This window comes from Pristiophorus japonicus, chromosome 1 (genome assembly GCF_044704955.1).
Source record: "Pristiophorus japonicus isolate sPriJap1 chromosome 1, sPriJap1.hap1, whole genome shotgun sequence".
NCBI classification, from domain to species: domain Eukaryota; kingdom Metazoa; phylum Chordata; class Chondrichthyes; family Pristiophoridae; genus Pristiophorus; species Pristiophorus japonicus.
In genome coordinates, this window is record NC_091977.1 from 433,801,083 (window position 1) to 433,823,904 (window position 22,822).

At 47.6% G+C, this 22,822-nt stretch overlaps 1 protein-coding gene across 3 annotated transcripts in view; it reads left to right on the forward strand.

The window, feature by feature from the left end:
- dnaaf11 (dynein axonemal assembly factor 11) overlaps positions 1 to 22,822 on the forward strand; it is a 129,134-nt gene that overhangs the window by 94,924 nt on the left and 11,388 nt on the right. For all 3 annotated transcript variants that reach the window (XM_070892746.1, XM_070892761.1, XM_070892753.1), the window contains 3 exons: positions 5,085 to 5,154; positions 8,326 to 8,421; positions 10,398 to 10,483. In XM_070892746.1, coding sequence (XP_070748847.1) covers positions 5,085 to 5,154; positions 8,326 to 8,421; positions 10,398 to 10,483 — 252 coding nt within the window. The remainder of the gene's footprint in view (positions 1 to 5,084; positions 5,155 to 8,325; positions 8,422 to 10,397; positions 10,484 to 22,822) is intronic.

Consider the following 22,822-nt stretch of genomic DNA (forward strand, 5'->3'; position numbering starts at 1 on the left):
CCTGGAGTCTTGGTTGCGGCCGCAGAAACGTCTATCTATTCCCCTTACAATAGAATCCCCTATCACGATAGCTCTCCCACTCTTTTTCCTGCCCTCCTGTGCAGCAGAGCCACCCACGGTGCCACTTGGCTGCAGCTACCCTCCCCTGATGAGTCATCCCACTCAACAGTACCCAAAGAGGTGTATCTGTTTTGCAGGGGACCCCTGCACTACCTTCCTTCCACTGGTCTTCGTGTTGGTCACCCATCCCCTATCTGGCTGTGTAACCTTTACCTGCGGTAAGACCAACTCACGAAATATGCTATTCACGTCATTCTCAGCATCATGGATGCTCCAGAATGAACCCACCCGCAGCTCCAGTACCACAATGCGGTCAGTCAGGAGCTGCAGACGGAAACACTTCCTGCATATGTAGTCATCAGGGACACTGGAAGCATCTCTGACTTCCCACATAGTACAGGAGAAGCATAACCCGTGTCCGAGCTCTCCTGCCATGACTTAACCCCTAGATTAACTTAATTTGGCAACAATAATGCTAAAGGTTACTTACTGATAAAGAAAAGAAAAAGAAAACACTACTCACCAATCACCAGCCAATCACTTACCCTCTTGGCTATGACGTCACCTTTCGATTTCTTTCTACTTTTTTGCCTTCTCTCGCTGCTGCAGCTGAACCAGCTGGCCTTTATAGGCCGCTCCGAACTCCCGCCTCTCGGACTGCCGCCGCCTCTCGACTGCCCCTGGGGCTTTATAGAAACATAGAAACATAGAAAATAGGTGCAGGAGCAGGCCATTCAGCCCTTCTAACCTGCACCGCCATTCAATGAGTTCATGGCTGAACATGAAACTTCAGTACCCCCTTCCTGCTTTCTTGCCATACCCCTTGATCCCCCGAGTAGTAAGGACTTCATCTAACTCCCTTTTGAATATATTTAGTGAATTGGCCTCAACTACTTTCTGTGGTAGAGAATTCCACAGGTTCACCACTCTCTGGGTGAAGAAGTTTTATAGGCCACTCCTATGTCCCCGAACCTCTTGCTGTAACATCACACTTTGTTTTCTTTTCCTCCCAGGTCAGGGAGTCAGCACTGGTGGGGAAAACAAGACAAAGCAACACCTCCCGCTCCCACTTGCCCGAATTCTCCCACTTATCAAACTCTTACCTTTGTACTCTGACCTGCCGCTGCACTCCGAGCAAGACTGCACCAAGCACCCTCTTTTTACACTGTTCCTGGCTGACTCACCACTGGCCTGTTTAGGGAACCAGTAGACCCAGGAACGAACGCAGCTCCGTCATGTTCTGCGGCTTGGGTGCATTCTTGATGGCTTTGGTTTTCACGTCAGTGGGTCTGATGCCATCAGTGCCGATTTTCCTCCCGAGGAATTCGACCTGCGGTGCCATGAAGACGCACTTCGAGTTTTTAAGTCTGAGTCCCACTCTGTCCAAACACAGTAGACCCTCTTCCAGGTTGTTCAGATGTTCCTTGGAGTCACGACCGGTGATCAGGATGTCATCTTGGAACACGACGGTTCTGGGAACGGACTTGAGTAGACTTTCCATATTCCTCTGGAATATTGCTGCAGCCGAGCGAATTCCAAATGGGCACCTGTGGTAAATAAACAGTCTTTTGTGCGTGTTAATGCACATAAGTCTCTTCGATGTCTCGACCAACTCCTGCGTCATATAGGCCGACCTCGAGTCCAGTTTTGTGAACGACTTCCCTCCGGCTAGTCATCAGCCTTTGGTAACGGGTACTGATCTTGTTTCAAAACCCTGTTGATTGTAGCCTTGTAGTCTCCACAGATTCTGACTGTGCCATCACTTTTCAGCACAGGAACAATGGGGCTGGCCCATTCATTAAATTCAACCGGTGATATGATCCCTTCACGCTGGAGTCTGTCCAGTTCAATTTCGACCTTATCCCTCATCATATACGATACTGCCCGAGCTTTATGATGGACGGGTCTTGCAACTGAGTCCACGTAGATCTGCACCTTGGCACCCGTGAAGTTGCCGATACCCGGTTCGAACAGCGAGGTGAACTTGCTCAATACTTGGGAACATGTATCTTCCTCCTCTGACACAGCCTTTATGACGTTCCAGTCGCATCTCATTTTCTCTAACCAGCTCCTGCCGAGCAGCGTTGGGCCATTGCCTGGAACAATCCACAGCGGTAACTCGTGAACCGCACCGTTATACGACACATTAATTTGTGCACTGCCAATCACCTTTATCAGTTCTTTGGTGTACGTGCGCAGCTTGGTGTTAACAGGGCTCAGCCTGGGCCTCACAGTCTTAGTATCCCACAGCTTATTAAATGCCCTCTCGTTTATAATCGATTGACTCGCCCCTGTGCCCAGTTCCATCGATACCGGTATCCCGTTAAACTTCATATTAATCAAAATTGGTTTACTCTTGGTTATGAAGGACTACAGTCCATACACTTCCTCCTCTGGCACCTCGGATTGCGTATCCGGATCCGCGCTAGTCTAACTCTCATTCTCCACATGGTGTGTCGCAGCACGCTTGCTCATTGCGGACACTTGCGCTGGAGATGCCCCACTCTTAGACAGCCTTTGTAACTAAATTGCTTAAATCGACACTGCTGGTGCCGATGATTTCCCCCACAACGCCAACACAGCGAAGTCCGATACATTCTCGCTGGCGGACTTTGGGCAGCCACAGGTTTTGCGAATGCAGCCGGATACGCCCTGCTATGTGCCGCTCTGCCGAACGCCAAATCAATCGCATTTACAGTACTTGCCGAGGTTCGGTTCTTCACCGCTATTTGCTTTAAGCTCCTGTCCGTCGTCATACATGATTGAGCGATCTGGATGGCCCTTTTTAAATCCAACTCCTCCACCGCCAGAAGTTTGCGCAGGATCACCTCGTGGTTGATACCGATAACAAAGAAGTCCCGCAGCATGTCTGTCAGCGCCGTCCCGAACTTGCACAGTCCCGCTAGACGTCTCAGGTCGGCAACGAATTCCGCCGTGCTCTGGCCCTCCGATCGAACGAGTGTATAAAACCTGTATCTCGAAATGATGATGCCGTTGTCTGGCTTGAGGTGCTCCCGTACCAATGTACACAACTCATCGGACGTTTTCTCTGTTGGATCACTAGGCATGAGTAGATTCTTTATCAGACCGTAGATCTTTGAACCGCACACAGTGAGGAATACGGCCTGGTGCCGATCTGCATCATCGACTCCCTTCATTTTGTTGGCCACGAAGTACTGGTTCAAACAGCTCTCAAAGTCTGCCCAATCTTCTCACTCCACAAATCACTCTAAAAATCCAATCAGCTCATTTTGCAAACAAAGGTTCTTGTATTCTCGTTGCCAAATGTTATGTATGCAATAAAGGTACAAACTGAGTACTGTTTAACTGAACAAGGTACAACCTTGGCTCTGCTTTACTCACAAAATGGCTGGCCTTTTATACCAGAGCAGTACCATGTGCATGCTGCTCAGTGGCCTCCAGCAATGACACCATCCGGTGGCTACAAACAGCGTGTACATATATGACAGATCCCTTCAGTTCGGCTTCCACCACCTCCCCCCCACCCCCCACCCCCCCACCCCGGGCTTCTTTTGATGCAGCTGCATAGTGTAAGGGTTCTCATCCCTTCAGTTCGGCTTCCATACACGCCCGCACCCCCCCCCCCCCACCGGGTTTCTTTTGAAGCCGAGCCCCAAGCCCCTGTGTCCGGGCGAGGGTCCGATTCTGCCAGCCAACGCTCCGACCCTCGAGCCTGGTTTGGAGACATTTGGCGGTGACGTGGCACTTTGAAAAATTTAAGAATTGCATTGGAGTTTCATTTTCTGCGTTTTATGTTTGAAAAAATTAAGCTTCATGATGCATATTTAATGTGTTCTTGACTCCCTCCAAAACTTCACCTAAAAACAAAGCTGTCTTTCTGCGCCAATTTTTTAATGTGCACTGGTTTTTCTTAAGTGCCCAGAAGGTTTTTTTGGAAGTGGTCACATACGCTGTCCTCGGCCCAACCGACCTCCAGAACTCCAGCAGCCTCACCGACCCCCCCCCGCCACCCCCTCCCCCCCACCTACCTTCCTCGACCCAGGCAAAGACGTTCCAAAATCTGGAAATACCTGGTATCCAGAATGGCCTCGGTCCCGAGGTTTCTGGATTTCGGACGTCACACCTGTATTTTAATTTAGGCCAAAAAAAGCGGCGCGCGTCAAAAAGACGGCGCAGATAACTGGGGAAAATTGAGCTGATAGAGTCATCACGACACTGAATGAGGCCATTTGGCCCATCAAGTCCATGCCAGCTCTCTGTAGAGCAATCCAGTCAGTCCCATTTTCCCGCTCTATTCCCGTAGCCCTGCAAGTTTATTTCCCTCAAGTGCCTATCCAATTTCCTTTTGAAATAACTGATCATCTCTACTTCCACCACCTTCGTCGGCAGCGAGTTCCAGGTCATTACCACTCAGTGCGTAAAAAGTTCTTCCTCACATCCCCCTTGTATCTCTTGCCCAAAGCCTTAAATCTGTGTTCCCTAGTCCTAATACCATCAGCTAATGGGAATAGCCTTTCTCAGTCTACCTTATCCAAACCCGTCATCATCTTCTACACCTCTATCAAATCTCCCCTCAACCTCCTTTGCTCCACGGAGAACAACCCCAGTTTTTCCATCCTAACCTTGTAGCTAAAATCCCTCATCCCTGAAACCATTCTGGTAAACCTTCTCTGCACCCTCTCAAGGGCCTTCACATACTTCCTAAAGTATGGTGACCAGAATTGGACGCGATCATCATCATCATAAGCAGTCTCTTGAAATCGAAGAAGACTTGCTTCCACTCTAAAAGTGAGTTCTTAGGTGACTGAACAGTCCTATACGGGAATTACAGTCTCTGTCACAGGTGGGACAGGCAGTCGTTGAAGGAAAGGGTGGGTGGGGACTCTGATTTGCCAAATAATTTATTTGTGGTCTAACCAGAGTTTTCTAAAGCAGCATGAATTTCCTGCTTGGGGAATCCTTCTTCTGTGGACAATGTTACAACTGCGGGAATCAATATTTTAGTGCAAATGCTGATCTATTTTTTAAAATTGATTCCACAGGTATATGGACACGTCTCTACTCGATATTGATGTTCAGCCAACACATGTTTGTGTGATGATTAAAGGAAAGGTCAGTATCTGATAAAGTATATGCAAAGTAGAATTAATGCTGCAGTTATACTACAGATACCATTTGAAACATAAAAACAGAAACCTCGAGACTCAAAGAGACCATGTGTCCATCTATTACACCTTCCTGTTTTCCAACAATTGTATCTGATGAAGTGTTTCTCTTCAAGGTATTTTGCCTTAAAGATACAATGATTAGACTTTGGTGCCTGCTTTTCGACTGGTATGAGTGAATAGCACTGGTTATACTGTCCGCTTGCACTGTTATCAGCAAGGCTGAAATGTATATATGCATGCTTGTACACACACACGCGCACACACAGCTCTTCTCACAGGTCTGTGGAATTTATAATGTTCGAACAGAAGAAACAGTTTCTAGCACTTTTTTTATGTTCAGCTAGAATTTATTCTGATGTAATATGACTCATGATTGATAGAGGTTGTTGGTAGGTGAGTTGGTTGGGTTGTGGTGCATTGAGCAGTGTGTGAGGCTAGTGGTGCAGTTAGTGAGAGATGGCATTTGAAGATGCATTCACTGACCTTGACATTCCGTGTGAGGTCATTAAACTTCTTTCGGCACTGGAACAACATCCTGGGAAATAATGATCACGCTGACCGCTTCTGCAATCTGGTGTCACTGCCTTCATGCAGTCAGTCTGGAGGGCCTCCTGGCTACCTGCGGGTAGAGGATCTGTCTCCTCCTTATGTCGCCCTCTACTAAGGCGTCCAGTGCTGCATCTGAGAAACAAGGTGCCCTTTCTCTGCCCTGTTGAGCCATAGGTATCTTCACTTTCATTTGCAACAATTAGACTGAGGTGCTTATTTCAGAAAGCACCTCCCCTTTAAGAAGTGCCGGTTGCGTTTCACACTGCAGGCTGGCTTTAAGTAGAGTTCACTTCCCATGAAATTGGGCACCTCCCGAGCGCCGAGCACACTGCAACCCCCACATCCATTTTCGGGCCTTATCACATGAGGGTAGAAATTTTGTGCACACTACATTTACGCAGGCTTCTTTTAAATCAAATGGGTTAACAGAGTTGTAAAAATACTGCGCAATGAACATACTACATGCACGTTAATTGTTTGTGCGTGCATCAACAGCACCCATCGGAATTTCTACCCTATTATGTGGGGGAGAATATATTTACACTGTGTAGTAGTATGTGTAACATAATCATAAATCTGTTTTTTATAATTTATGATTTTGTTAGACATAGTTCACAGAGCAAAGCTCTCCCCTTGATGTCTGAATCAACAGTCAGGTTTTGATTCTTTCAGGGTATTTTTTTTCTTTATTCATTCATGAGATGTGGGCGTCGTTGGCAAGGCCAGCATTTATTGCCCATCCCTAATTGCGTTTGAGATGGTAAGATCTTGGTGAGCTGCCTGCTTGAACCGCTGCAGTCCATGAAGTGAAGGTACACCCACAGAGCTGTTAGGGAGGGAGTTGCAGGATTTTGACCCAGCGACGATGGGCAATATATTTCCAAGTCAGGATGGTGTGAGACTTAGAGGGAAACTTGCAGGTGGTGGTGTTCCCATGCACCTGCTTGTCCTTCGAGGTGGTAAAGGTTGCACGTTTTGGAGGTGCTGCGGAAGAAGCCTTGGCGAGTTGCTGCAGCGCAACTTGTAGATGGTACACACTGCAGCCACGGTGCGCCAATAGTGGAGGGAGTAAATATTTAAGGTGGTGGTTGGGGTGCTTTGTCTTGGGTGGTGTGGAGCTTCTTGAGTGTTGTTGGAGCTGTACCCACCCAAGCAAGTGGAGTGTATTCCATCACACTCCTGACTTGTGCCTTGTAGATGGTGGGCGGGCTTTGGGGAATCAGGAGGTAAGCCACTCACCACAGAATACCCAGCCTCTGACCTGCTCTTGTAGCCACAGTATTTATGTGGCTGGTCTAGTTAAGTTTCTGGTCAATGGTGACCCCCAGGATGTTGATGGTGGGGGATTCGGCGATGGTAATCCTGTTGAATGTCAAGGGGCAGTGGCTAGACTCTCTCTTGTTGGAAAGGGTTATTGCCTGGCTCTTGTGTAGTAACTTGCTACTTATCAGCCCAAGCCTGAATATTGTCTAGATTTTGCTGCATGTGGACATGGACTGCTTCATTATCTGAGGAGTTGCAAATGGAACTGAATACTGTGCAATCATCAATGAACATCCCACTTCTGACATTGTATTGAAGAGACGGTCATTGATGAAGCAGTTGAAAATTGTTAGGCCTAGGACACTGTCCTGAGGAACTCCTGCATTGATGTCCTGGGACTGAGATGATTGGCCTCCAACAACCACAACCATCTTCCATTGTTCTAGGCATGACTCCAGCCAGTGGAGAGTTTTCCCTCTGATTCCCACTGACTTCAATTTTACTAGGGCTCCTTGATTCCACACTTGGTAAAATGCTGCCTTGATGTCAAGGGCAGTCATTAATGGATCTGGTAAGAATTTTCTCCTCCTGAAAGTTTTGTGGAGGTGTTCCAAATTAATTGAATAATTCTACTTTTCATTGCTTTCCAGTGTATGTACATTTCTGTTGGCTGAGGATAGAAAAAGGCTTGCTAATGGTGCTCTCATTCACTGTTTAGATGGCACATAAAAAATTGCTAAATGGGTATGGTAGTGGCGGGCCAATAGTGCTTATGGTGCCTGATAGCATCTTTGGGCGAGATTGGGGGAAAACGTAATTCCAAATCTGCCAATGTAACCCTAAATATATGCTCATTCTTTTATGGGACATATTATTCAAATGTGAGTACAACCTCTTTTGGTTAAATTATTGTTAAATTATTCAGTATTGATTTACTGAATGTTCTGTAAGCTCATTATTAGCCAATGAGCAAATCAATGTTAGTGTGCAAGACTGTATATCAAATTACATCATTTGGTCCTTTATCTCTGAAATCATTGTGACATAAATGGACTCTGCTTTCCTCAAAAACAAAAAAATTCAAACACTTTTTAATGAGTATTGGCCCCTTTAAATTCATACCATAACCATTTGGTTGCTTTGTTCAGGAAAGAGTATATATATATATATATTGTCAAATGCGGCAACTTCATTTGTATTTTATTTTAATAGAAATAATAACAGCAAATGAAAAGTAATAGTTTTACCAGTGTGGTGTATATTATGTTAGTTTTGTCAACTTACTTTTTTATGTTGATTTTAGGTATTTCAGCTGGTGCTTCCAGCAGAAGTAAAACCTGACAGCAGTTCTGGCAAGAGATCCCAAACCACAGGACATTTGCTTGTCACAATGCCAAAGGTGCACAGTCACAGCAAGTTTAATGGCTCTTATCTATAATAGCTTTACTTTTCTGTTAATTTTAAATGACCAAATTGTGATGGGTTGAAAACATGTGTTGGCAAATTGGTCTCATAGTACAGGTACAACGTCCGATATCCGGAATTCTCGGGACCGAATCCGTACCTTTTTTTTCCGGATTTCAGACAAGAAAATCAATAGTTTGAAATCCGGAATCCTCGACTGAATCCATGCCCGGCTTTGAGCGGCAACGTCCGAAATCAGGCAAAACCTGAAATTCGGCGGGGATTCAGTCGAGGATTCCAGATTTCAGACTTGATTTTCTTGTCTGAAATCCGGAATCCTCTACCGAATCCGTGCCAGATTTTGGGTTTTGCCTCAAAAATGTCTGTTTCTTCGGACAATAATTCCAGACGACTCCATCAGCTATGTGTTAAATGTCCAGTTTTTGGACAATTCCGGATTTCGGAGTTCTGGATTCGGGACGTTGCACCTGTAGTAACTTTGGGCTCGATCTTCCCTGCTCATTTGCGCCGTTTTTTTGGCGCGCCCCGTTTTTTTTCTGGCTTATTTATTTTTTCAAACTTTCCCTCTGCGATCTGTGCCAGCGTAACTGACTTAGTTACCATTTTTCTAGGCCAGTTTTTTTTCCCCTCATGTCTGCGCCGGTTTTTTCAATTGTTCGCAGTTTGGCCAACATTTTTTTCTCTTAGGTCGGCGTATCTGACCACTCCTGAAAAACCTTCTGGTGAGTTAAGCAAACCAGCTCACATTCACAAACCTGCGCTGAAAGATGCCATTGTTTTTAAATCGAAGATTTTGGAGGGAGTCAAGAACACTGTCAAAATCAATAATAAAGTTCAACTTTTTTTTACCTGTCAACGTAGAAATATAAATTTGTTGAATTTCACAAGTTTTCTCATTTTTTTACTCACTCACAAGCCACCAGCGAATGTCTTGAAGACGGCCTGGAGAGTTGTAGGTTTGGCCGGCAGAATCGACCTCGTGTCCGGACACAGCGGCTCGGGGTTCGGCTACAAAACAAGCCGTGGGAAGAGGGAGGGAGGGAGGAGAGAAAGGGAGAGAGAGTGAGGCGCCGATCAGAAGGCTTGGAGCCTGGGGAGGGGGAGAGAGAGCAGTCACAAACAATTAGTAAAGGCTGGGGGGGGGGGCGGAGGGGGAAGAGAGGAGACTCTGAGGGGTTAGCGACAACTATTCCACATGGACATGTTTACTGTTTGGAGCTGTTCTGTAATGTTGTGTTGTATTAATGGAACATGGTTCAGTTTTAATGTAAAATATATTTTATTCAAATGTTTACAATAACTTAACTTTAATAAAATTATTCTTGTTTCAAACTTCATTTTAAGATCACTCTTTAAGATAACTTAAAAACTTTACGATCACTTGTAAATTTACATAACTTACAAAAAACATTTAATTTGAGAACAGTAACAATAATAATAACAACAACAACAGCAAAGAAAGGCTGCACCCATCTCTCACCACCTTATTCTCAGACCGCCCGCTGCGCTTGGTCTTGGACCCTCCACCACCCCTGCCCGCAGGCGGTGGCACAGTGTTTCTGGGCTCGATACCAAGCCTATTCTTTCTAACATCTCGGGTACTGCGCACCTCTTGAGGGTGGGGGGCGTCAGCGTCAGGCGACAAGTTGGAAGGCCCAGGCGGCAAGTTGGAGGGCACGGCTTTGGGCTCTTCAGAGGCTGGTGTGGGGATTGGAGTGGGAGTGACAGTTGATTCTGTCGATGGGCGCGGGGTCTGGGCGAGTTCCCTTATTCCCTTACTGAAATAATTCTGATTCACAATCTTGCTTTCCAGGCATTGTGTCATTGTTACTTTTCCCTAATATTAATGATCAGATTTTCTTTGCTTGTGATAGCATATCACTTTTCTTCTTTGTGTATGTGAAATAAATATATTTAGTCACAATCTCCACTCTGAACTATTTCTTTCAGACACAAGAGGTGATTAGGCCAAAGCCTAACAGCACATCTACGGCTCGATCTGCAACCAGCACAAAGCCACACCCAGATGTAACAAGGTAATTATTGTATAATAACAAGCTAAATGTTTCTTCATTTTCTGTAATAACAACTTGCATTTATATAGTGCCTTGGGTCAATGGTGAGTCAAAGGGAGGAGGGGTACACAAGAAACCAGAGTCAGAGGAACAAAGAATTCCGGAGGGGGTTGTAGGGCTGGAGGAGGTTACAGATAGGGAGAAGTGAGCCCATGAAAGGATTCAATAAAAATTTTAAATTTGAGATCTTGGGTGACTGGGAGCCAATGTAAGTGACCGAGAAGAGGGGTGATGAATGAGCGGGATTTGGTGCGAGATAGGATAGAGGCAGCATAGTTTTGGATGGGCTGACGTTTACGGAGGGTGGATGATGGGATGCCAGTTTGGAGACCATTAGAATAATTTAGTCTCGAGGTGATGAAGGCATAGATGAGGATTTCAGCAGCAGATGGGGCAGTAGTTTTCAAGAATAGAGGGGGTCAAGGGTGTCTTTTTTAAAAAAAAGGAAGGTGATGATGGTAGTTTTGGAAAGGAGGAAGACCGTATATGAGGAGAGGGAACCATTTACAATGTCAGCTAGCATGGGGGCCTGGAAGGGAATGAGGTTTGGCTTGGTTAGAATGGAGAAAGGGAGGAAGCAGCAGAGGCAGCTGAATATGTGCTCCCAACCTTAGTGAGAAAGTAGCTTCCTCAGTAGCAAACAACAATCTTGATTCTATTTGTGCTATTTAAAACATTTCACCAGCCACTGGATGTATGCAAAGCCACTTGGGGATAACCACACCACTAAACCTTCTCCCATGCCTCACTACAGCAGAACAGTTGAAACCATAGTGATATGGAGGAATTAAACAATTAGGCTCCTCAATGTTATTAATAGAAAAGAGTTGGAATCCCTAAATATCAAGATTGAATTTTGTAAAATCAGATGCAAGGAATTTTTCACATCCATGAAGATTTAGTGGAAGTTGTCCTGATGGTTTTATCCTCAGGAATTCTGCCCTCCTTAACCTCTTCAAGAAAGCTAGTCAAGTAACCAGATGGCTTGTGGGTAACCAAGTGTATCCTTTGCATAATGACCCTTTGAAAATGGCAAGAGCAGCAATTGATGATTGCTACAACAAGGCACATGTCTCTATTCGAGTTGTGATTGGAAAAAAAACAGGATTCTTAACTTTTTAGCACTTTTATTGCCTTAATAGATTATGATACCAAGCGTGCATCCTGTTTTGTTGTAACTTTCTGAGCCCTGCACAACTTTGCTATCCAAAAGGTTCTGGACATGGAAATTCCTGGGGAGGTGACTCCAGCTGCATTGGAGGCAGAGGAGCATGGAATAGTTCAGCATAAGGACTATCACTCGGAGCTCTCCTCAGTGCCGGCTGCAAGGGGGCTTTTGAAATCAATTTATCAATGAAGTGTTCTCCTCTATCTAATAGTCTCCCTTTGTCACAACTGTTATTACTTCATTTCCCCATTTACCAAGAAATTATAATTCCTTCAATACCGTAAACATTGTAGAATCTCACAACAATTCAAATCTCTTTGCCGCTACCTGGACATGCAAGTCTTTGTAAGATACACAGAGCCGAATTTAATTCCCCACACTCAACGAGAACGGGGCTGCAAGGTGGTTAAAATAGAAGCAGCGTCCTTCCCTCTGGAAAAATGGCCAACATGCTCCACCCTTTGTTTCTGATTCGTCCCCTTGGAGGATAAGCCACGCCCTGAAGTTTCACAGAAATGTGTAACTAGAACCGCTCATCCCAAGGTCTCACTAACTTTGCAAATTGTAACTCGATCCACTTTGACTTCTGAAGCGACAGAGGACAGAGCTCCCTCGAAGACAGCAAGTGCCAGCCAAAGTGCCCTCCCCCAGCCAAAGTGCCTTACCTCAATCCAAGTGCATCCATCCCCCAGCCGAAGTGTGTTATCCCAGCACAAGTGCATGCCTCCCCCAGCCAAAGTGCCTTACCCCAGTCCAAGTACATCCCTCCTCCAGCCAAAGTGTCTTACCCCAGCGCAAGTGCATTCTCCCGCCCACCCCCCCGCCGCCCACCACCACCATAGATGGGGCAGGCATTGTGTACGGAATGTTAACAGGTTTATTGAATATGAAGTGAATAGTGACAGTGTCGTGACTTCTGGATATCATCCACTCCAACGGGGATTGGAAGAACGTGATCCATCTTCCCCCCGCCCCGCGTATCTCTCTCTCTCTCCCCAGCCTCTCTCTACCCCCCGCCCCCCACCCCCAGCTTCTCTCTTCCCCCCCCTGGGGGGCAGAGAGAGAGCCTGGGGGGGGTGGGGGGAGTGGGAGAGAGCCTGGGGGGGGGGGGAGGGGGGTAGAGAGAGAGGCTGGGGATGGGGGGAGTGGGAGAGAGCCTGGGGGGGAGGGGAGGGGGGTAGAGAGAGAGGCTGGGGATGGGGGGAGTGGGAGAGAGCCTGGGGGGGGGGGAGGGGGGTAGAGAGAGAGGCTGGGGATGGGGGGAGAAAGAGAGAGCCTGGGATGGGGGGGAGGGGGGAAAAGAGAGAGCCTAGGGTGGGGGGGGTGAGAGAAAGAGAGAGCCTGCGGGGGGGGGGGGGGGGGTGGGGGGAGAGAGTGCCTGTGGGGGAGAGAGCCTGGGGGGTGGGGAGAAAGGGAGCATGGGTGGGTGGGGGAGAGAGCCTGGGGGGGGGGGGGGGGCGAGAGAGAGCCTGGGGGTGGGGGGGTGGCGAGAGAGAGCCTGGGGGGGGGGGGGGGGTGGGGAGAGAGCCTGGCGGGGGGAGGAGAGAGAGAGCCTGGGGGCGGGGGGAGGAGCGAGAGAGCCTGGGGGCGGGGGGAGGAGAGAGTGGGGGGGGAATAGAGAGAGCCCGGGGGGTGGGTGGGGGGGAGGGAGAGAGAGCCTGGGGGGGGGGGGAGCTTGGGGGGGCAGGGAGAGAGAGAGCCGGGGGGGGATGCAGGGAGAGAGAGCCTGGGGTGGAGGGTGTGGGGGGAGAGAGAGCGGGGGGGGTGGGGGAGAGCCTGGGGGGCGGTGGGGGGGGGGGGGAGAGAGAGAGAGACTGCGGGGTGGGGGGGAGAGATAGAGATTGGGGGGTGGGGGGGGGAGAGAGAGAGAGAGACTGGGGGTGGGGGGGGGGAGACTAAGGGGTTGAGGGGGGGTTAGTGAGAAAGAGCCTGGGGTTGCAGGGGGATAGAGCCTGGAGGGTGGGGGTCGAGAGAGAGAGAGCCTGGGGATGGGGATGGGGGGGGGGGGAGAGCCGGTGGGGGGGGAGAGAGAGAGCCTGGTGGATTGGGGGGGGGAGAGATAGAGACTGGAGGGTGGGGGGGAGACTGGGGTTGCGGGTGGGAGGGGGGAGAGAGAGAGCGCCTGGGGTGGGGGGGTGGGGAGGAGAGAGAGCAGGGGGATGGGGGAAAGAGCCTGGGGTGGTGGGGGGGGGGGGGGGAGAGAGCCTGGTGGGTTGGGGAAGGGAGAGATAGAGACTGTGGGGTGGGGGGGAGACAGAGAGAGACTGGGGTGGGGGGGGGGAGACAGAGAGAGACTGGGGGGTGGGGGGCGAGAGAGAGACTGGGGGGTGGGGGGGGGAGAGAGAGAGAGAGAGACTGGGGGGGTGGGGGGGGGGGGTGAGAGAGAGAGCCTGAGGGGTGGGGGGGGGGGGAGAGAGAGAGAGAGAGAGCCTGGCGGGGTGGGGGGGGTGGGGGGGAGAGAGAGAGAGAGCCTGGCGGGGTGGGGGGAAGAGGGAGAGAGCCTTGGGCAGGGGGTGGGGGGGGGCAGCGGGGGGAGAGGGAGCCTCGCTAGGGGGAAAGAGTGGGAGCCTGGGCGGGTGGGGGGGGTGGCGAGAGAGAGCCTGGGGTGGGACGGAGAGAGAGCGTGGGGGGTTGGGGGAGAGGGAGCCTTGCTAGGGGGAAAGAGTAGGAGCCTGGGCGGGTGGGGGGGGTGGTGGAGAGAGAGAGAGCCTGGGGTGGGACGGAGAGAGAGCGTGGGGGGTGGGGGGGGGCAGCGGGGGGAGAGGGAGCCTTGCTAGGGGGAAAGAGTGGGAGCCTGGGCGGGTGGGGGGGTGGTGGAGAGAGAGAGCCTGGGGTGGGACGGAGAGAGAGCCTGGGGGGGGGCAGAGAGAGAGAGAGAGAGCCTGGCGGGGGAGAGAGAGAGCCTGGCGGGGGCGGGGGGAGAGAGAGAGCCTGGCGGGGGAGAGAGAGAGCCTGGCGGGGGCGGGGGGAGAGAGAGAGCCTGGGGTGGGGGGGCTGCGGGGGGAGGAGAGAGAGCCTCGGGGGGACGTGGGAGAGAGAGTGCCTGCGGGGGGGTTGAGGGGGGGAGAGAGAGAGCCTGGGGGTAGAGGGAGCCTGGGTGGGAGAGAAGGTGGGGGAGAGAGAGAAAGCTTGCCGGGGGAAGAGAGAGAGAGAGCTTGGGGGGAGAGAGAGAGAAAGGGAACTCAGAGCAGACGGATCACGTTCTTCCAAATCCCTGGTGCGTGCAAGCTCAGTGCGTGTGTTACAAGGGACATCGTTGGAGTGGATGAAATTCAGGAGTCCCATCACTGTCACTATTCACTTCATACCCAATAAACATGTTAACAATCCGCACACAATGCCCCATCTATGGGGGAGCGGTAAGGTCTTGCACTGGGGTAAGGGACTTCGGCTGTGGGTGGCAGCACATGTGCTGGTATAAGGGACTTCAGCTGGGGGAGGGATGCACTTGTGCTGGGGTAAGGGACTTCGGCTGGAACTTGGTGGCTTTTGGGGTTTCTGTAGTCAAAATGAACCGAATTACAAATTGGAAAGTCACTCAGAAAGTGGGCTGGGTGGGTCCAGTTACACATTCCAGAGGAACTTCTGGGTGCGGCTTATCCTCCAAGGGAACCAATCAGCAATAGGTGATATGAAAATGGAGAGCCAATCAGAGAAACGGCTGCCTTTCAATTTGTACAAATAGAGCAACGGCAGTGAAGAGGGGTGTCACCCAAGGTCCAGGTCGGTGATTGGAGCGCGGGCAGGTACAGCAGAAGCGGCGAGATCCGGGCGAAGGAGCGGTGAGAGATTGTAGAGGGACGTGATTGGGGCCCAGGAGAGGCGCGAGTTCGAGCCCAGGAAAGGCGAGGATCCAGGGGCAGCATGGGCCAGCCCTGTGCGTGCATTAGGCCCATGCAGCAGAGCTGGTCTCCAGTCGTCTTGGTCAGTCCTTGCTACTGGACCAAGACCTAGCTCTGTCAAGCCCGTGTGGTGGCTGGCGTGCAACGGCCACCACACGTTAAAAAAATCCACGCACAGGCATCTTCCACCCTTCAAGATTTAGTTCGGGACCTGGAATTTTAGGTCCTTCATTGAAACACCTGTGAACTTCTTGACGTGGAAGCAAGTCATCCTCGATTCGAGGGACTGCCTATGATGATGATGACAAATAGACGTAGCCATAAATTAAAGTTGTTGAAAGCAGAGCTTATGGCAGCAATGACATCACACAAGCATATCCCAATGTTGCACCTCATTTGGGAAAACTCAGCAGCTATTCTGTCCAGTGACAGGTACTCGAATTGTCTTAACAGCCTCTGTCACAAGAGGCTCCACTCCAGGTGGCCATGGAATCATGGAATTGCCATTGCTTTCAAGACTCTGGATTTTTTTCCCTCAGTACCCTGCACATGTGGATTACTTGTAGTATGCCAGAAACTTCTGGAGCGATTCCCCCAATGACTCCAACAACTTCTTGTGCTCAGACGGCATCCTGGTGATTGTAGGGTTTGCAGCAGCGAGGAGCACCATTTGTCAAGGTACTAACTGCAAGTATAGTTTCAGGATCGAACACTCGGACCATTGGGCTGCAATTTAGAGCAGTCTCATGTCTGGATTCAACATCATGGGCCATCAGATTGAGACCCTTCTGACAGTGCCTAACTTAAAGCAATATGTAAATAGAAATTATTGTTGTTGAAAAGATAGGTTAATATTCATTCATGAGATTAAATGTGGGATACTCTTTGATAGGGGAGATTGATAGAACCATGTGTAATCAACTTGTTTATTCCGGGTACAGCACAGGCAGTCAATTATCAATTACTGTAACAGTTTCTTGTTCATTCTGCAGTTCAAATGATCTTACTCAGTATTTTAACTGAAATAATTTCTTTTTGATGAAATTGTACCAATGAGAAATGTACTTTCACTTTTATTTTGCTTCAGTCAGCTCATATATTCTACTATGTTTACGATTACTGACAAATCATTAATTTATTAATGCTCACTGACTCTACCATCTACAAAATATTTTAGAAAACTGCAGTCTGTGGCAGTCATTTTCTTTCCTAATATTCCTGTGTGTGGAATATTAATAGCCAATATGTAAATATTTACTTTGATATCTATTCATGTTTAAAAATAAATTTCGATCATATTCCTGATTTTGTTGTCACTGATGCAAGATTCAGTTTTATTCCTTGATTTGTTGCATTGCAGTGTGGTGAGGATATGAGGAAAGCCAGCACAACATAGAAACTATGCCACCCAAATAATAAATGGGCACTTGAGAGTTTTTGTGACATAACTGCTGGTACAGCTGTAGAAGTTACCTATTATTTCTGCATTGGCCTTCATATTACCTGCATCCCTCGCAACCTTTTTGGTGATTAATTATTTTTCACATTTAAAGCACAATTTTTTTTAAGAAGTGAAATTCACCTTCATCCCTGCAGAGAGTATTTCACTTTTCTTCAATTTGTAATTATTGTAGTGCATTCCGAACCCACCTTAGGGTCCTTGTGCAAAGGGAAGCCATGTATGTGCCTAAAATTAGAACAACAACTTGTATTTATATAGCACCACTAACATAGTGAAACGTCCCAAGGCGCTTCACAGGAGTATTATGAGACAAAACATTTAACACCAAGCCACATAAGGAGAAATTGGGGCAGATGTCCAAAAGCTTGGTCAAAGAGATAGGATTTGAGGAGCATCTTGAAGGAGGATAGAGAGGAGGAGAGGTATAGGCAGGAAATTCCACAGCTTAGGGCCTAGGCAACAGAAGGCACGGCCATCAATGGTTGAGTGATTATAATTAGGGATGCTCAAAAGGGCAGAATTAGAGGAGCGCAGACATCTCGGAGGTGGGGGGGATGGAGGGTTTGACCAATTTGCAGAATGTTCTTTGAGGATGCAACGGGCACGGTGGATAAGGGGGAACTAGTGGATGTGTATTTGGATTTCCAGAAGGCATTCGATAAGGAGCCACATAAAAGGTTACTGCACAAGATAAGAACTCACGGGGTTGGGGGTAATATATTAGCATGGATAGAGGATTGGCTAACTAACAGAAAACAGAGAGTTGGGATAAATGGGTCATTTTCCGGTTGGCAAACTGTAACTAGTGGGGTGTCACAGGGATCGATGCTGGGGCCTCAACTATTTACAATCTATATTAATGATTTGGATGAAGGGACTGAGTCTAATATAGACAAGTTTGCTGATGATACAAAGATCTGGCGGTGAATGGCTAAACCAGTTGTCTGCCATATCCGTTCATGTTTGTGTCCCTTGGACTTAAGGGAGCGAAGATTAGAGCTGTACTGGGGAACAGCCAGGGTGAGAGAGAGTAATTGTTTTAACGGGGACTAGGGCATCAAAGGTGGTGGTGATGGTGTGATTGAGCAGATCGGTAGCTGCAGACATATCATGGTGAATGGAGGGAGAAAGGCTGGACAGTTGGGAGCCCATAAGTGCTGTTAGAAATATGCCAGGTTAAGGCTATCTCTATTCACTTTAATAATCAGGATCGACTGTAAACCAATCTGGTGGATATATTGTGTTTAATCAGAGTTTAAGAAGGAATATAACACATTAGCTATATAGTAAAAACATACAACCGTAACAGGTAGTTGCTACCGATTCCGATCGGACAATCAGCTGGCGCATGTAAGCAGTTCTCTTTAGTTTGCAGTTTCTTTCTCTGTCTAAAGCTTCCTTCGGTAAAGTATGGGATCACTCTCGAAGAGTGTTCGACCAGCTTGACTTTTGGTCCACTCTCCCCTCACACCGTCAGTGACTACAAACTTCCAGGAGGTCACTTTTAACCTATTTTTAGGGGTGGGCCTGAACCTGAATATTGACAAGACCTTTTGATCTATAGAGGTTCCCCTAAAACCTTAATATCCAATAAGACTTCTAGTTCTTTGTCTCGAAGCTCGAAACAAAGCCTGCCTTAAACATGTTTTACGATTCTGGCCATATGCCGTTGTTTATACCTTATAGAAGTCGCTTTTCTATTGAATTTCTTTGCTATCTCTCTGTTTGTACTAACCCAGGATTTCTTCCTGTGGAAAACATTTCATCTATCTTGTCCCTATTCCCTTAGTACAAAGCCGAGTCCTTTGAACTATGAAGCCCAAATAAGAGCTTTGTCACCTCAACCAGACTTTACAACATAGCAAAATGCCTGTGTTTACACTAATTGCTACAAACATCCTTCGATTCTAAGCTTTTCCATCCAAATTGTCTTAAGATATATAAATAAACTAAAGCCTTTACTTGAAAACCACAGATAATTAGCATATCTCTATCATATCTCTATCATTTTAAGCAAACACCTCGTCTCCAGTTCAGAACAATGATTTAAATCACAGCATTACGTAGCAGTCTTATACATTCGTATCAGTTTTATACATTCATATAGTTTTATAGGCATCCTTAGTTTCTAACAGTGCAGTTGTAAAACTGCCGGGAGAGGGTTTTTTCCAGGGGTGAACACAGAAGGAGGTAGGGTTCGGAGGGGGGAATGTGGGTGGAGAGCGATACGTGGAAGTGGTCAGAGATGTCCTTATCCGCGATTGACACGATGGGAGTAGCAAGTCCACTAGAGATGGGTTGGGGAGTTTACATGGAGGGAGAAATTAAATGAGGATAGGAGGCTAGTGAACTCAGAGGAGAGAGAGCATGATGAATTGAGATGGAGGTTGAAATCACCGAGGATGAGAAGTCGTTCGGTGCAGAGGGAGGAAAGTAGTGAAGAAATATCGGTAATAAAGTTTTTATGGTATTTGGGTGGGCGGTAGAGAATGAGAATTTTAAGTGAGAGGTGAGAGGGGTGGAATAAGGCAAGATGCTCAAAGGAGGGGAAGTGCCAGAGAAGTAGGGGGACAGACCAAGGTGTGGTTTGTTGATGAGAACCACATCACCACCACGGTGGTCTGAGCAGGACAAGTGGTGGAATGTATAGCCAGGCGGAAAAGCTTCATTTAAGAGTAAAGTGTCATCTCTCCTCAACCAAGTTTCCGTCAGGGCCATGATGTCGATGCCATCATCCACGATAAGCTCATGGATGGGAAAGGCCTTGTTTGCAAGCAAACGAACATTCCGGAGGGAGATGCGGAGAGAGTCGGTGATAGCTACCCCACTGCCAGCGTCCACGGGGTCAGCGCTAGTAAAACCAAGCAAAATCAGATAAAGAAATATTTTTACAGGCTCAAAAAATAGTTCTCAATAGAACAGAAATAGCTATCAATCAATTAAAGGTGAGGAAAGCTGCTATCAGAGCAGTCAAAAGTATATTGGAGAAGACAATAGCCATGGTAGTACAGGTAATAGCAATGTCTTTTATTTTAAGCGATATTTGGATTCTGAGGGTATTAAGGTCTGAATAGAGTCATCAAATAAATATTTGGATTCTGAGGGTATTAAGGTCTGAATAGAGTCATCAAATAAATCCTCAGAGCAGAATTGGGTGAACACCTAGGATGTGGCAGAGATTTTAAATAATTATTTTGTGCCAGTCTTCACTGAGTTACCAATAATACATTGTAAGGTGGATACTAAAGTTGAAAGTGTCAAAGTGGATATGGTTATAGTCATGGCACGAATAATGGATCTCAAAACAGTTTGGACTGCTGATTCTGACGACGTGTGGGTACGGTAGCATAGTGATTATGTTACTGCACTAGTAATCCAGAGGCCTGGACTAATGACCTGGAGATATTTCAAATCCCACCACTGCAGCTGGAGCATTTAAATTCAGTTAATTAATAAATCTGGAATAAAAAGCTGGTAACATAGAAAATAGGTGCAGGAGTAGGCCATTCGGCCCGTCGAGCCTGCACCACCATTCAATATGATCATGGCTGATCTTGCAACTTCAGTACCCCATTCCTGCTTTCTCTCCATACCCCTTGATCCCTTTAGCCATAAGGGCCACATCTAACTCCCTTTTGAATATATCTAACGAACTGGCCTCAACAACTTTCTGTGGTAGAAAATTCCACAGGTTCACAATTCTCTGAGTGAAGAAGTTTCTCCTCATCTCGGTCTTAAATAGCTTACCCCTTATCCTTAGACTGTGACACCTGGTTCTGGACTTCCCCAACATCGGGAACATTCTTCCTGCATCTAACCTGTCCAATCCCGTCAGAATTTTATATGTTTCTATGAGATCCCCTCTCATTCTTCTAAATTCCAGTGAATATAAACCTAGTCGATCCAGTCTTTCTTCATATGTCAGTCCTACCATCCCGGGAATCAGTCTGGTGAATCTTCGCTGCACTCCCTCAATAGCAAGAATGTCCTTCCTCAGATTAGGAGATCAAAACTGTATACAATATTCAAGGTGTGGCCTCACCACGGCCCTGTACAATTGCAGTAAGACCTCCCTGCTCCTGTACTCAAATCTCCTAGCTATGAAGGCAAACATGCCATTTGCCGCCTTCATTGCCTGCTGTACCTGCATGCCAATTTTCAATGACTGATGTACCATGACACCCAGGTCTCATTGCACCTCCCCTTTTCCTAATCTGTCACCATTCAGATAATATTCTGTCTTCCTGTTTTTGCCACTAAAGTGGATAACCTCACACTTATGTACATTATACTGCATCTGCCATGCATTTGCCCACTCATCTAACCTGGCCAAGTCACCTTGCAGCCTCTTAGCAGCCTCCTCACAGCTCACACTGCCACCCAGCTTAGTGTCATCTGCAAACTTGGAGATATTACATTCAATTCCTTTGTCCAAATCATTAATGTATATTGTAAATAGCTGAGGTCCCAGCACTGAACCTTGCGGTACCCCACTAGTCACTGCCTGCCATTCTGAAAAGGACCCGTTTATTCCTACTCTTTGCTTCCTGTCTGCCAACCAGTTCTCTGTCCACGTCAATACGTTACCCCCAATACCATGTGTTGTGTTCCTAACACAGATGAGACTGCACACAGGGAGGTTAAAGTAACAGTGACCTCAGTCTTTATTAAGACACTCCAGAGTGAGGAACAGGCCTTAGGGGCCGGCTTATATACAGTGCTCCTAAGGGATGCTGGGATCCCTTGTGACTTCAGGGGATGCGCTCCCTGGTGGCGGAACATGGAAGTGCATGCTTTTCAGATACACAACACCATGTGCTTTAATTTTGCACTCTAATCTCTTGTGTGGGAACTTGTCAAAAGCCTTTTGAAACTCCAAATACACCAGATCCACTGGTTCTCCCTTGTCCAGCATCATCATTTGCAGTCCCTCGGAATCGAGGAGGACTTGCTTCCACTCCCTAAGTGAGTTCTTTGATGGCTGAATAGTCCGATACGGAAGCCACAGACCCTGTTACAGGTGGGGACAGACATTCGTCCAGGTCCAGAACTTCATACTGACGGAGTGGAAGATGCCTGTGCGTGAGTTCTTTTAACGTGGGGTGGCTGCTGCACATCGGCAACCACACGGGCTTAGCTGAACAAGGTCTTGATCCAGTGGCAAGTGGGTCCAAGACCCTGGAGACCAGGCACAGCTCGATAAGCCTAATTGCCTACGGCAAAGTGTTGGCCGCAGGCTCGGCGCCGGGTAGCGCCATTGATGGTAGATGGCCTGATGCTAGGTTGGGGGGCAGGCATTAGGAAGGTGACTTCCAAAGTTATTTTAAAAGATTAAAAGTTTATAAAGGTTCCCAATTTATTTCAAAAGTTTCTAAGATATGTTAAAACGTTTTAAGAAGTTTCTAAGAATTGTTAAAAATCGAAGATGTAAGTCAATAATAGATTATAAAAGTTTCCCCAAATTAAAAAGTTTCTAAAAATTGTTAAAAGTCAAAGATGTAAGTTAATACTAGATGTTCAAAAGTATTTTGGTTGAGAGTCTAAAATGTAAGTTTTAAAAGTTCTCCTAAATTGTTTAATAAGTTTAAAAGTTGGTTAAAAGTTTAAAAATTAATTCAAAGCTGGTTGGGGGTCTGAGACGATGCCACGCCTCGGACCCTTCAGCCGGTTCGGCGCCGGCCTCGGAGTCACCTTGGCGGATTGAACGCCGGCCTTGGAGTCCCTTCGGCCGACCCCACGTCCTCGAGTTCCTTTGGCAGGTCGTCCCGGAGTCTCATCGGCCGGCCAGATGGCCTCCGAATCCGGTGCTCCTCCCGGGCCGGGTGGCC